Source organism: Aristolochia californica, unplaced genomic scaffold, assembly GCF_029961685.1.
Source record: "Aristolochia californica isolate CCGP_79_NKW_82.1479 unplaced genomic scaffold, dmAriCali1.0.hap1 SCAF_16, whole genome shotgun sequence".
NCBI lineage: Eukaryota > Viridiplantae > Streptophyta > Magnoliopsida > Piperales > Aristolochiaceae > Aristolochia > Aristolochia californica.
The window spans coordinates 19,504,234-19,516,932 of NW_027181837.1; the positions used below are offsets into that span (position 1 = coordinate 19,504,234).

The following is a 12,699-nucleotide window of genomic DNA, read 5'->3' on the forward strand; positions in this document are numbered from 1 at the left end:
AAAATTGAAGGGAGTTGCTTTCTTATATTGATCAAATCAATAATTTGTGTGCTTTTCGAACTCTATCATCTTGGTTATGGATTTTGAACCATTAATTTTTTATGTTCGAATCTAATTATAGTTTGTGGTTCAAATTATAATTTATCACTTTTACCATCCATCGACCTCGACTAGACTCATCTACCTCTGCCTCAAGAACCACCTCCACAACCTCGAGTAGATTCTTACTGCGACAAATCATATGAGGTTGATAACTAAGCTCGAACTGCATTGAAATATAATCTCAATCCATCTAGAAATTTTGTAGTAAGAATTTGTTCTTGTTGTTTTCTTAGTTATTTTTCATCAATGGTAAATGAGAGGAACATGTGGATCTCTTACACAATACCCTTTAGTTCATTGTAATAATTTGTAACTTATCTTTCCCCCATTTTAAGATTGAAGAGTCTAACATATAATCCATATACTCCAAACACTAGACAAGGCTCTCATACAAAAGAATGAATAAGCTCAAATATTTTTTTATATTTCTTCTATCTCAATAGAAAAACTCCAACAATGTTTGACTAACTGACATGACTCACATTGAAATGATAACTTTGACAGACACAGAGGAAACAGATGAACCATCTTGTTGGGAGAAAGATGTCAAAGTCATAAAGATGTCACTGGAAGGGTGAAACAACAATATGAAGAGCAGATGTCGGCAACGAAAATGATCCTTCCAAGTGGTAGAGTCCTCCCCTCTGACACATGGAACCAATCATCTTCCTTGTTGTGAGATCCTAAAACACATAATGAGAAAGATAGAATGTTACAAAACAAGGTAGAAATTTAGTAATCTAACTAATAGACAACAAGTGATACAAACTTAAGAGACATAGATGGAAACTAACCCACATATTTTTTGATTAACTTTCATGTATTTAATGATAGCTTACACGGATGGAAACTTACAACAAAAAAATTTCCAACATCATAAAATCATGTTCAATTCATAAAACAAATAGATATCATTTATTAGAAAACTTAAGAAGTACTTTGTCATCCATTTAACCAATGGAAAAATAAATTATACTCTTGACCAATCACATATAATAGGTCGTGCCTCTTAATTCCATAGATACATGTTTAAAATTGATCCGGTCATTGACTAACAATTCAAAACATCACCTTAAGAAGTGGGTCAAGGTTTGTCTTCCTAATAACCATGCAAACCTGGAATTAGAAAAATGAAATACATGTTCCACGCTTGGATTTGAATGTTCATCATCTATCTAATTTAGAGAAGGTGGTCACTGTTTAATAATTTTACAAGAATGAATGATAGCTCCCACTAATCGCCATCCCTCTTGCTTGGCTAGATATCTAATAAGATTAAGTCCAATAAGGAGGGGTAAATACACTTTGAAAGTGTAATGAAAAATGAAAGTGGACGTGAATTATTTTTTTGTATTAATACACTCAATGTAAAATGTATTATAAAGAACTTTCTTGTGTTAGTGTGCATAATAAAAAATTTAATGGAAAATGGAGAATAAGTTTATTAATAAAATATTCTAATAAATTTAACTTTATTAAAAATAATTTTATTTATTTTTTAAATAAAATTTAGATAAATAATTTATTTATTTTAATAAAAAATTAAATTAATTAAATATAAATTTACAATACCTAAATAAACGCAAGTTTTGTAATATCTAGATACTTAATCAAATTCTTATTTTTACAATATCTAAATTATCACTCTTAAATTAGTAATTTATTATATTATTAAAAATTATAAATAAATATTTTATTAATAAAATAAGATAATTTTTATTTAGTGTAAATTAATATAATAATTACAAAGTAAAATAAAAATATTAAACTAATTAATTAAAAAATAGAATACTTAAACAAAAATATTCCTTTTGCGACATTATCACTCTTAAATTAGTAATTTTTCTTTATTAAAAATCATGAAAATAATAAATAAATAAAAATATTTTATTAATAAAATAATATGTTTGAATGAGTTTCCTTTTAACTTCCTCTGCAGACTAGTTTTATCTCAGTGGCGTGTCAAAGACCTTCCCTGCACGCAATTTGTGTAAATTCTACTTAAACTCATTTCTGAGCATTTCTTGACGTAGAACCTCCAGGAATCTGCAGTTGTTTGCATACGACAGTTCCGAATTTTCAATAATTCGAACAACCGAAAATCACCAGCAAACCAATATACAAACCTACTGAATAAACGCTTCAGGTATCAAACTCTTTTCTACAGACTTAATATTTTTCTGTTCTTAGTTTCTTCTGGTATCTATACTATTTTTTTTTATAAATCAAGAGGTGAAGGGTGATGTTGAAGAAGCTTTAGATACAGCAGTAGTAAAAACAGAAAACTTAATACGATACAGTGCAACATGTAAAAGGTTCCGGCTCTAATTGATGCATGGTTCATGCTTCGGCAATTGAGTCATCCAAAGTTGCAGTGATTACTAACAACATATTTAAGCATGAAAATAATACACAATAATGAGCGACAAGGCAAAGGTAATCTGGACATGGATGCAGGGGTGAAAATTCAAACCTTGTCATTCAATCTTACCCTTTCAAGCTTTACAAGGGTTTCTCACCTGACTTTAGGAGATGAAATCTTTGCGATTTCGACCAGGAGCTTGTGTAGTGCCTGGGGCTTCGAGAAGAAAGGTGAGTGGTCACTGCCTTTTAGACGAAAAACTTGTTCTGGTGGATTTGATTCTATCATGCTCCGCTGCAGAAAAAGAGGGATGGCATTATCCTCAGGGGTCTCAATAAAGAACCTTCGGACAGCACCATATTTCTTGTCTGAAAGCGAGAGCTTCTCTAGGACTGGAGCAAAGGGAATTGGCCTCATTGAAACTGATGCCAATGCAACATCCTTTTCACCAAAAACGTGCATAAGTTAATTTTCCTTAGGTCAATCAAAAGAAAAAAGAACAAAGAAAAGTAAATTTTCTTGGTATTGCCATCCAATTAAGTTATTCAAAACTTAGTAGAGGGATTTACACATTTATTAGTAAATCGTAAATCAAATGACCAGCAAATTAAGAAAAGACTACACATTGCAAATTCACAATTACCATTTGGTGTCTACAAAACCTTATATTTAATTCAACAGGCCCTTCTTTTTTACTTATGAGAACAAACTAGGTGAGACCCAACTGATCTGAAGTACAATTGAGGAGAGCTGACCATGAAGCAAAATTGGCCGAAAAAAGATACTGATAAGAGAACAACTCTTGCAAATGCCAAAGAGAAAGAAGGCCCATACTAACACTAATAATAGATCCACCTATTTGTCCTCTCATATGTTTTGATTTAGTTCTTACTGTAGTTCCATGTTTCTAAACCATTTGAATGTGCCATTCTGGCCAGATATCAAATAGATGAGCCAAAATGAATAACACGTCTCAGAAAAGAATGGAGTAACTGTTGAAAATCCCGGAGAAGGTTTGTTTGGTTATTTTACACTTACTACAGTGTTTGGATTTTATGTTATCATGTTCAGAATGTTTTGATGTGCCACTAATTCAATTTTCATGTAATTTGAATACGTGTAGTGGGAGATATAAGGGATTAAGTGAATTCAAGTGAAAAGGGGCATTTTTTACAAGTGAATTAAACTCCCTTTATAAAAGAAGATGGGGGTCAAGCTCGACCCCCAACGAGACTCAAATTAAGCTCTTTCTCTCCTCCTCTCCTCTCTCTCAATTTCCCTCTCCCTCTCCTCAACTTTACCTTATTTTCATGGTTTCAGAGCCGTAGATTGGTTTGAAGGCCTTATTTTCCATCAGATCTCTCCTTGAAGGATCTGACTTCCTAGAAAAAGGATTCCTTAAGTTTCAGGCCTGACCGGTAAGTAAATATTTTATTTTTTGTGTTCTTGTTCTGCCATAACCTTAGGGTTGATGGTCTCTGCTGCCTATTGAGCAGTTTTGCATCTAATTACAGCCCCATGAGGGTTTTGCTAGGCTGAAATAACCTCTTATCTCAGTTGTGTGCATCCCTTACTGCATCTCTGTGCCTGCATCACCCTTCCATAGGCTGACATCAGCCCTAATTGAGTTATTCTTTGGGACGAATTCCACTTCTTTGCTTCCTTGGATACCGTTTGGTCTTTGGTTGGTTGACGCACATCAAATTTTCCCTCTTAACCCTAATTTTCTGAAGTGGGATCCACATACTTGACACTTGCACAATGGTTTTGGAGGTGAAGTTAGGGTTGAATTATTCGTTATCATATTCTGATGACTGATATTGGTGAACTTTATACTCCTCCACCAAGAGAGGTAGGGAACTCCAAAGGGAAGGATGCCATTCAATTACCTTAGAGAAACTAAGTGGATAGAATTATCAAAGCTGATTCAAATCAATTAGAATTTATTTGAAGGCCGAGCGGAAGTCCAAATTTATTAGAGATAATCCACCAAAAGCCATGAATGATGATTGGGAGGTAGAAGCCTCTCAAGTTATGACCTAGCTGATAAATAGTGTTGATTACAAACCGAGAAATCAGATTATGAATTATTGATTATGCACAAGAGAGTAATTTATCTAGAGTGTATGAGTTGTACGCAAGGTTCTTTAATCTCAGAAGAGGTGACGGATCAATTACTGATTATCATAGTGAGCTTCTCGGGGTGTGGCAGGAAATAAAGTTGTATCACCCGATTACTACTGATGAACGGAACTGAAAAAAAAAAAAAAGCAATGCTAGCTATTGGTTGCAAGATTTCTGGATGGTCTAGGCTCGAATTTTGATGGAGTGAAGGCACAGTTACTTGCATCAAATGATGTACCTACCTTGTCCACCACTTTTAACCGGATCATGCGAGTTGAGACTATTGTGATACCTAAAGGTGGAACAGGGATAAAAACAGTTGATACTTCTGCACTTAATATTGTTGGCTACTGAAGAGTCTTCCAAAGACCATGGTAGTAGCAGTAGAGGCAAAGCTAGAGATCGATCTAGTAGAGGTCGAGATCAAGGTGATGGTAAATCCGAGAGGAAATGAATTCATTGAGGTTGATCCAACCACTTCTCGGACAAGTGCTAGATCAAGTTTGGTAAGCCAACATAGCAAACTCGACCGTTCATGAGAACATTGAGGTTCCTACTAAAACAATAAACAGTATTTTACCAGGCTCTTCTAATGAGGTACAACAATTAATTCGTCATCTGACTCAGTTCAATGATGCTTCTACCTCAACATCCATGACCTAGACTCCCACTCCTACAACCACTTTGCCAAGTACAAGTACGTCTGCTCTTCATGTGCATTCATCCCCTACTTGGGTCATGGACCTCCGGTGCCACTACCCACATGTCAGGTATGTCATATTTGTTTTCTGAAATGAAGGAACCTACTGATATTAAACATGTCACCTTAGCTAATGGTTTTGTTTGCTCAGTTCAAGGAGTCGGTACAATGAGTCTATCATCCTTCATGTCTCCTCAATCAGTGTTATTTGTTCCTAAGTTTCCATTGAACCTGTTGTCAGATGGTCAAAGTACAAAAACTATGAATTGTCTCAATGACTTTTTATCCTTCTAATTGTGTATTTCAGGATCTTATGACAAAAGGACAATTGGTTTCATGCGTGAGAGAGGTTGACTATATTACGTAGAGGGCAACTCACTAGAGAAGTCACTACATGCAATGCACACTGCTAGTTCACCTCTACGGTGACGCCTATGGTTAGGTCATTCCTCTGCAACAAAGTTACTTCAGCTTCTTTTTGCATTTCCTTCCAATCTTTTGTTTTAGTGCCAACTAGGCAAGCACCACCGAAATCGAGTAATTCTAGAAGCGATCACCTATTTAACATAGTTCATGCTTATGTTTGGGGTCCTTGTCCTGTTATTAGTGTGTTTCGTTATAAGTATTTTCTTTCCTTTATTGATGATCTCAGTAAAATGTACATGGGTTTATCTCCTAAGGGGGAAATCTGAGTGTTTGATGTATTCAAAAATTTTTAAATGAAGTAAAAAATCAGTTTGCCGCATCTGTCCATGTATTTCGCACTGAAAATGGTCTAGAATTTATGAACTAAAAATTCGATGTGTTTTGCCAAAAGCATGGAATCATACATCAATCATCTTGTGTGTTTACTCCACAACATAATGGAGTTGTTGAAATTTATTAGAAGTGGCACGTACCCTGTTATTGCATATGAACATACCCAAGTCATACTGGAGTAATGTAGTTCTTACTGCATGTTTTAAAGCCCACGCAAAACGCACCTAGAGGTTGAACTGAGGATTTTGAGGTATTTGAAAGGAGCTCCTGGAAAATGACTATACTTTAGACCACATGGTAACTTGAAAATTGAAGTTTTTTCATATGCAGACTATGTCGTATCTAAGCTTGATAGAAAATCTATCATAGGGTATCGTGTATTTTTGGGTGGCAAATTAATAAGTTGGAAGAACAAGAAGCAAAATGTTGTACCTCCTTCCATGTTGACTCTGAGTACAGAGTCATGGTCCACACTGTCAGTGAGTTGGTATGGGTAAGGTCTGTAGTAAGATGACTTAACCTTCAAAAAGAGGAACTAATGTCCTTGTAATATGATAATCAAGTAGCCATATTCATTGTTGGGAACCAGTGTTCCATGAGATAACAAAGTATAATGAAGTAGATTGCCACTCCATAAGAGATGTAGCAATGAAAAAAGAGGTTGTCACACCATATGTGCGCTCCTGTGAACAAATTGGAGATATGCTTACTAAAGCCTTGAGTAAATGCGAGTTTGGGATTTCCTGTGACAAGCTAGGTCTTATAGATAAATATGCTCAAGTTTGAGGGGGGATGCTGAAAATTCGGGAGAAGAATAGTTTGGTCATTTTACACCTACTACAATGTTTAGAATTTAGGTTATCTTGTTCAGCATGTTTTGATGTGTCCGTAGTCATTTTTCATCTAATTTGAATGAGTGTAGTGAGAGATACAAGGGATTAAGTGAATAAGTGAAAAAGGTATTTTTGTAATTTGTATTAAACTACCTTTATATAAGAAGATGGGAGTCAAGCTCAACCCCCAACGAAACTCAATTTAAGAAGTCTCTTTCTCTCCTCCTCTCCTCTCTCTCAATTTCTCTCTTCCTCTCCTCAACTTTACCTTTTTCACTATTCATCTGGTGGTTCCTAAGGATGTAGTCATCTTGGCCCTTTTGAAAACATAAGATTGAAGGATAAAATACTAACAGGTGAGCTCGGACATAAAATAAAATAAAATAAAAAATAGATTCTACATTTAGAGTTGGACTAAGGAATTTCCCAATCTGCACAAAAGCCCTAGCCTAAATCGTATCAACTCTTATTCAAGCATTTAATGTATTGAAGTAAAACCATACCTTAGATGGACTCTGATTAAATAGCAACTCCCTTAATAATGACTTGTCAAGGTCAATAGCAGTAGGTGGACACTCATGCCCCTTCGCATACAAAAATATTTGAGCTCGTTGCATCAAATCATTTTTACACGTCTGAAATGGAAGAACAGAACATTAAAAAACTGTAAGTGCAATTTCCAAGAACCCATTTGTATGGATCCGTCAACCAAGACTTGGAAGATTAACCATGCAATTTGGACCGACTGCAGAATATCTAATATATGACAGGAAGAAAAACAAATAGATCAGACTAGCAAATATGGAATCTCTAAAACATCCATGGACATAGAATGTCACAAATCAGTTTAATTGATTCATATAAAATATTTTAACAACTTAGCATTTAAACCACGGTCAATCCCTCTAATCCCATGTAATGACCGTGTTGTTCTAGTTGTCGTTGACTACATATACCAATGTCCTATAAGTATCAAGCAATTGACATATTATAATTCGCAAACCATTATTTCTCCACCAGTCATAATTTTTATAAGCACCCAAAGTCTCTCTTTATTATAAACTATGACTTGAGTGAGCAGACAGGAAAAGTAAGACTAGGATTCCAGTACATAGACACTATGAAATTGCACAAAACAGAACGATACCAGAGAAAAAATAAGTACCAGAAATCCATCTAAAAATAGTTTCTGAAATGAGGATGAACCAGTATAGAGCAGTGACAGTTCAACTATAACAGTGTCCACAAAAAATTCCTCTGAGCAACAAACTTTAGTTTCCAGAATTCCACCAAATAAGAATGAAAAAGCTACCTGTTGAGAGAACATATCAAGTGTGCTCTGTCCATTTGTCAGCATCGCTGCGGAAACAAAAACTGCTTTCGCAACCTTAGTGGGTAGCATTTCCATCACATAAGAGATGCATGCCCCACCAAAGTCATGGCCAACCAAAATCACCTGCATAATTGTTTCCAAGATAATAAAGGTCAAGACAGTTGATATAAGCCACAAGGGAAGAACACTAGTGAAGTTCAAATGTGGTCTGATAAGTTCATTAGAAACTCGAGTGCCACCTTAACACTTCAGAAGGTGGCATATGAGATACCAAAGAAGAGTTTTTTCCACAAAAAAAGATAAAGCCATTATTTTTCTGAAAAATGAAAAATACTATTAGAGAGAAGAACAAAATACAGGACCAAAAGAAAGAATAAAGACTGCACAAAATGCACCCAGAAAACAGCCAACAGAGGATCAAAAGGAAAGGAAATCTCAACACAAAGAAGTTGCCAGAACTACAACCAAAGAGTTGGACAAACATGCTGGTTTCCTAAACTCTGTGACAACATGAAAAGTAAAAAAATATTGATATCTTCTGTTTATTGAAGCACTTTTTGTATCGCCATTGTAGGGTCGAACTCTTTGCCGCACAAACCAATACCATTTTCAGACTTGCCCCCATCCATCAGTGAATCAGAGAACATTGGAGAAGCTGCAGCTCCTGACAAAGAGCTCTGAACTCAGCCTTTGCATGTTCTGCTTCTGCAGGGGCCAGAATAGGTTCAACAGATTCTTCCTTGCCATGGCATCTTTATAGGTTTTCACTAGTGACAGCATTTCTTACTCGGCTTTTTGAATGTCAGTGGAGAAATCCATAAACTCTTATCTTTTGCAGGTTTAATGCACAGAGTAAGTGAGCCAGAGTGACCTAGTTTTCACCCAATTTATAACAAAATCTAAGGTTACAATGACAATGACAACTTGCCGCCTCTCTTACTTAAAGTTTCTCGAGAGAGCTGAGAAAATGAAATAGCAGAGACTTCTCAGGTAGTTCACTTTCTATTATTTTAGAATTGAACAGGGTGAAGTTAATTTTACTTCTTCCAACACACACCAGTGCATAAGTGGCTGGTTCCTTAGAGAATGTCACTTCTCTAGTGCAATTCCCTGGTGATCAATGGGGTTGTAGTGTGCTGGAAAAGTCTTGCACATAAGAATCCACATCAACAATTTTGGAAAATAATTGGGTAAAAAGCACTTGTACTTTCACTGAAGATAGTAGCATAGTCGACTAATAACCAGTGACAATTGACTTGCATCATAGGAGTAAAAAAAGGCAAAATTCCCCTTGACACAGAATCAAGTTGTACAAAGTCATGGCAAAGAGAAAAAGGTAGGATAACACGATATGAAAACAAAGAACAGAGACGGCAAGGTACCAATTGTGATTCTTAATTAGTTGATTGAAGGCATGAATGTTTGAGTATAACTAGTAAATTGTGGAAAGATAACAACACAAAAGTGGCGACTACCCTGAACTTGTTGATGTTTTGACAAATAATCAGGAAATGGCTGTATAGCATTTTGACTAGCTGATGGGGTTCACAGGAAAAACAAAGCGATAGACAAGTAACAGATGTCAAGCATGCATGTTACTCAAGCTGAATCGTCAAAACAAAAGTAAAACACTACAATGAACTAGATAATGCATGGAGATTAAAACAAAAAAGAAGAACATTACCACTTATACCCATTCCGATAAAAAAACAAAACAAAACAAAAAATAAAAACTTATCATTCTGATTACCATACACATACAGCATATGCGTCCTAGCATTCAGCCGAGGGAGGATGCAACTTTTTCAACTCATGTAGAGATATCCTTATCCTATAATGAGAAATGTTATATGTGGATTTGGAATCAGCAGACAAACTCCTAAATAGATGTCTCTCACATAAGAAACAGTGATAGACACTAACATTCAACAGATAAGCTGGCAAAGTCACAAAGTCAAAGTTGAGAATGAACACATGGCACATTTGCAAGCTCATAAATAGAGTAAGAGATAAAATAGTAATGTTAATTTCAAGTCTAAGTACACTTATATTTTGGATGTAATTGGTCCTTTGTTAAACAGGATAAGATTCCTTTGACCCTAAACAACAGAAACAATCTTCTTAAAGCAATTATCGCATTCAAATTATCCTTGAACCATAAAAAGTGAGGATCCATAATACCAACTAACTACTCAATGAAGCAAAGTTTACTTCTCAAAACACCTAAGAGTTATCAAATATTTGTAGTGAGGATGCTCACTTTGTGGGCAGCTAGCTAACTGTTAGCAATAATTCAAAGCAGAATCTTCATTTTGCAAAATTAAAAAAAAAAAGCATAAGTAACAACAGATTGGCAGTCAAGAATGAGCAAGTACTCTAGCAGCACCATAATGCTCAGACAAGAAATTTATCTTAGTAAAAGCTTCCACCAAAATCCAATCAGGTCAAACAGCTCCTTAATGGATGAGAATCTCCGAGCAACTCAAAGCCTAAATAAAGAACTAACCTTCTCACCATCCTCAATCTTTTCCATAAAGTTAGTAAGAGGCTTCACATATTGGGAAAGACTAGTAATACAATTGGTATCAAAAGCATCAATGCCAGAACCAGTTAGGTCTATGGCATCAACTTTGCAACCACCCTCTTCTAGAAGTGCTATGGTCTTGTACCAACACCAAGCTCCAAAACCACCTCCATGGACAAGGACGAAATGCCTAGTCTCCAGATCGTCAAGCTTTAGATCCTGTAATAAGAGAGAAAAAGCGAATTAAGAATAAGTGTAAAAGGCAACAGATAAACTAACATATAATAGAGAGAGAGAGAGAGAGAGAGAAAAAAAAGAAAGAGAGTCTTTATCTGGTTAGAACTCAAAGTAACTTGGGACTTTGATGTCACTTGAGTTTTTTCACACGAATTGCCATCTATACGACTTGCCAATTAAAATCTGAAGTATTGTTAATTTCTATTAAGGTAGACAATCAAAACAGAACCAACCCTCATCCGTATTACGTAGGCCCTAGGCATTTTACCGAATGCTGAGTTACTTTTTTGAAGTTCATGTAATCTGAGATAGAAATGCTCGCAGCAGGTCACATGCAAATTGCACTGAACTTGCACAGATAAGAAGCGTGAATATATCTACAGAATTGAAATTGACCCCACTATGTGCAGCAATCGCACACATCCAAATGCGGAGACATGTAATAGTGAGCTACAACACAGGCAGTAAACAAATTTTCCATTTAAAAAAATAAAAAAATAAAAAACTAGAAGAAGAAGACAATCCGGCCTCGCTTCAATCCTAAGATCCCAACATCCCACCAGCCAAAAAATAAATATAAAAATCCTAATAACATTGATAAAAACAATAGAATATACAGGTGAAGAAAAGCACACAACAAGGTGCTCAAGGCACCATAAAAGACAATAGCATGGATGTCTTGCGCCAGAAACAAAACAAATCGCAGTAGAGAGCAATTTAAAACAAAAACAAAAACAAAAAAACATAAAAACACAAAAAAATAGCAAATACTAAATATATTATAATCACAGCAAACAACGATCACGTAAAAAATGCCAGAGGGATCCTCGCAAAGCTAGAAAACAATCGAAAACGTAAAACTCCGCCCCCGTTTTGATGCATGCCACTGAACTACTCCACACCTGATGAACAAGTTGCTGAGGTTGCAAAAGTGGATCCGTCAACGATCTCGCTCTCGAACTCGAACTCCTCGGCAACTGCTGCTTCTTCGTCCCAGGGTACCGCATGGAAGTGGAACGATCGAACGGCAGGCCGCCATTCTGCTGCAAGAGAATCGCAGCCGCAAGAGCCTGCTCGTGAATTAGAGTCTCTTCGCTCTTGTCCTTCCTAGTCGACCGTATCCTGCTCCAGCGATTGCTTGACCCTAGGCCACTATTTGGTGGAGGGTTGGAGAGCCGGCGAACGGGTTTCTTCTTTGCTTCCCGGTGAGAGAAGCAGGAGAATAGATTTCCCATGGACTGCGCATCAGAGAGAGGGAGCTGTCCGAGGTTTTCCGGATTCAGGCTCTAGGGTTTAAGATTGAAGCAAAAGGAATTAAAAGGTTAGAGATTTCCGAAACAGCGAGGAAAATCAGGTGAAAAAGTTCTGAATGCGTTCCAGTTTTCCTCTGGTCGTTTCTGTCTGCCGCGCGTAGAAACTGGTCCGAGTGTCCGACTGCAGAGCAAAAACCAAAGAGCGTTTCTGTAAGTGCCCGAATCTGTAGAAATTAACTTTAGGTCCCTCCTTTTTATGTTACCTGAAAACAACCCTTGCTTCCGTTTCCAGATACGGAGTAAAGTAGCCCGAGGGAGCACTAGTTCGGGTTGGCTCTCCTATTTTTTAATATTTAATTTTAATATTTTTATTTCACAATTAATCTTAAATTTTTTATTTCAAAATAGAATTATACAAACATTTTAATTTAATATTATGTGACTCTGTCCCCTCAAACTTGATTTTGAAGGA

General features: G+C 36.1%; 1 protein-coding gene across 2 annotated transcripts; it reads right to left on the reverse strand.

Annotated features, from left to right (window-relative positions):
- Positions 1-535: 535 nt before the first annotated feature.
- On the reverse strand, positions 536-12,395 carry LOC137953641 (putative methylesterase 11, chloroplastic). Of its 2 annotated transcripts, none has more exons than XM_068801097.1 (6): positions 11,877-12,395; positions 10,720-10,956; positions 8,193-8,336; positions 7,384-7,515; positions 2,622-2,758; positions 536-785 (listed from the first exon to the last, which is right to left on the reverse strand). In XM_068801097.1, the coding sequence occupies exons 1-6, from the start codon at positions 12,207-12,209 to the stop codon at positions 764-766; spliced, it is 1,005 nt and encodes a 334-aa protein (XP_068657198.1). In that variant the 5' UTR covers positions 12,210-12,395; the 3' UTR covers positions 536-763. The 2 variants fall into 2 exon arrangements, with proteins under 2 accessions (XP_068657198.1, XP_068657197.1); XM_068801096.1 differs by having other exon boundaries at positions 537-785; positions 2,622-2,905.
- Positions 12,396-12,699: the final 304 nt, after the last annotated feature.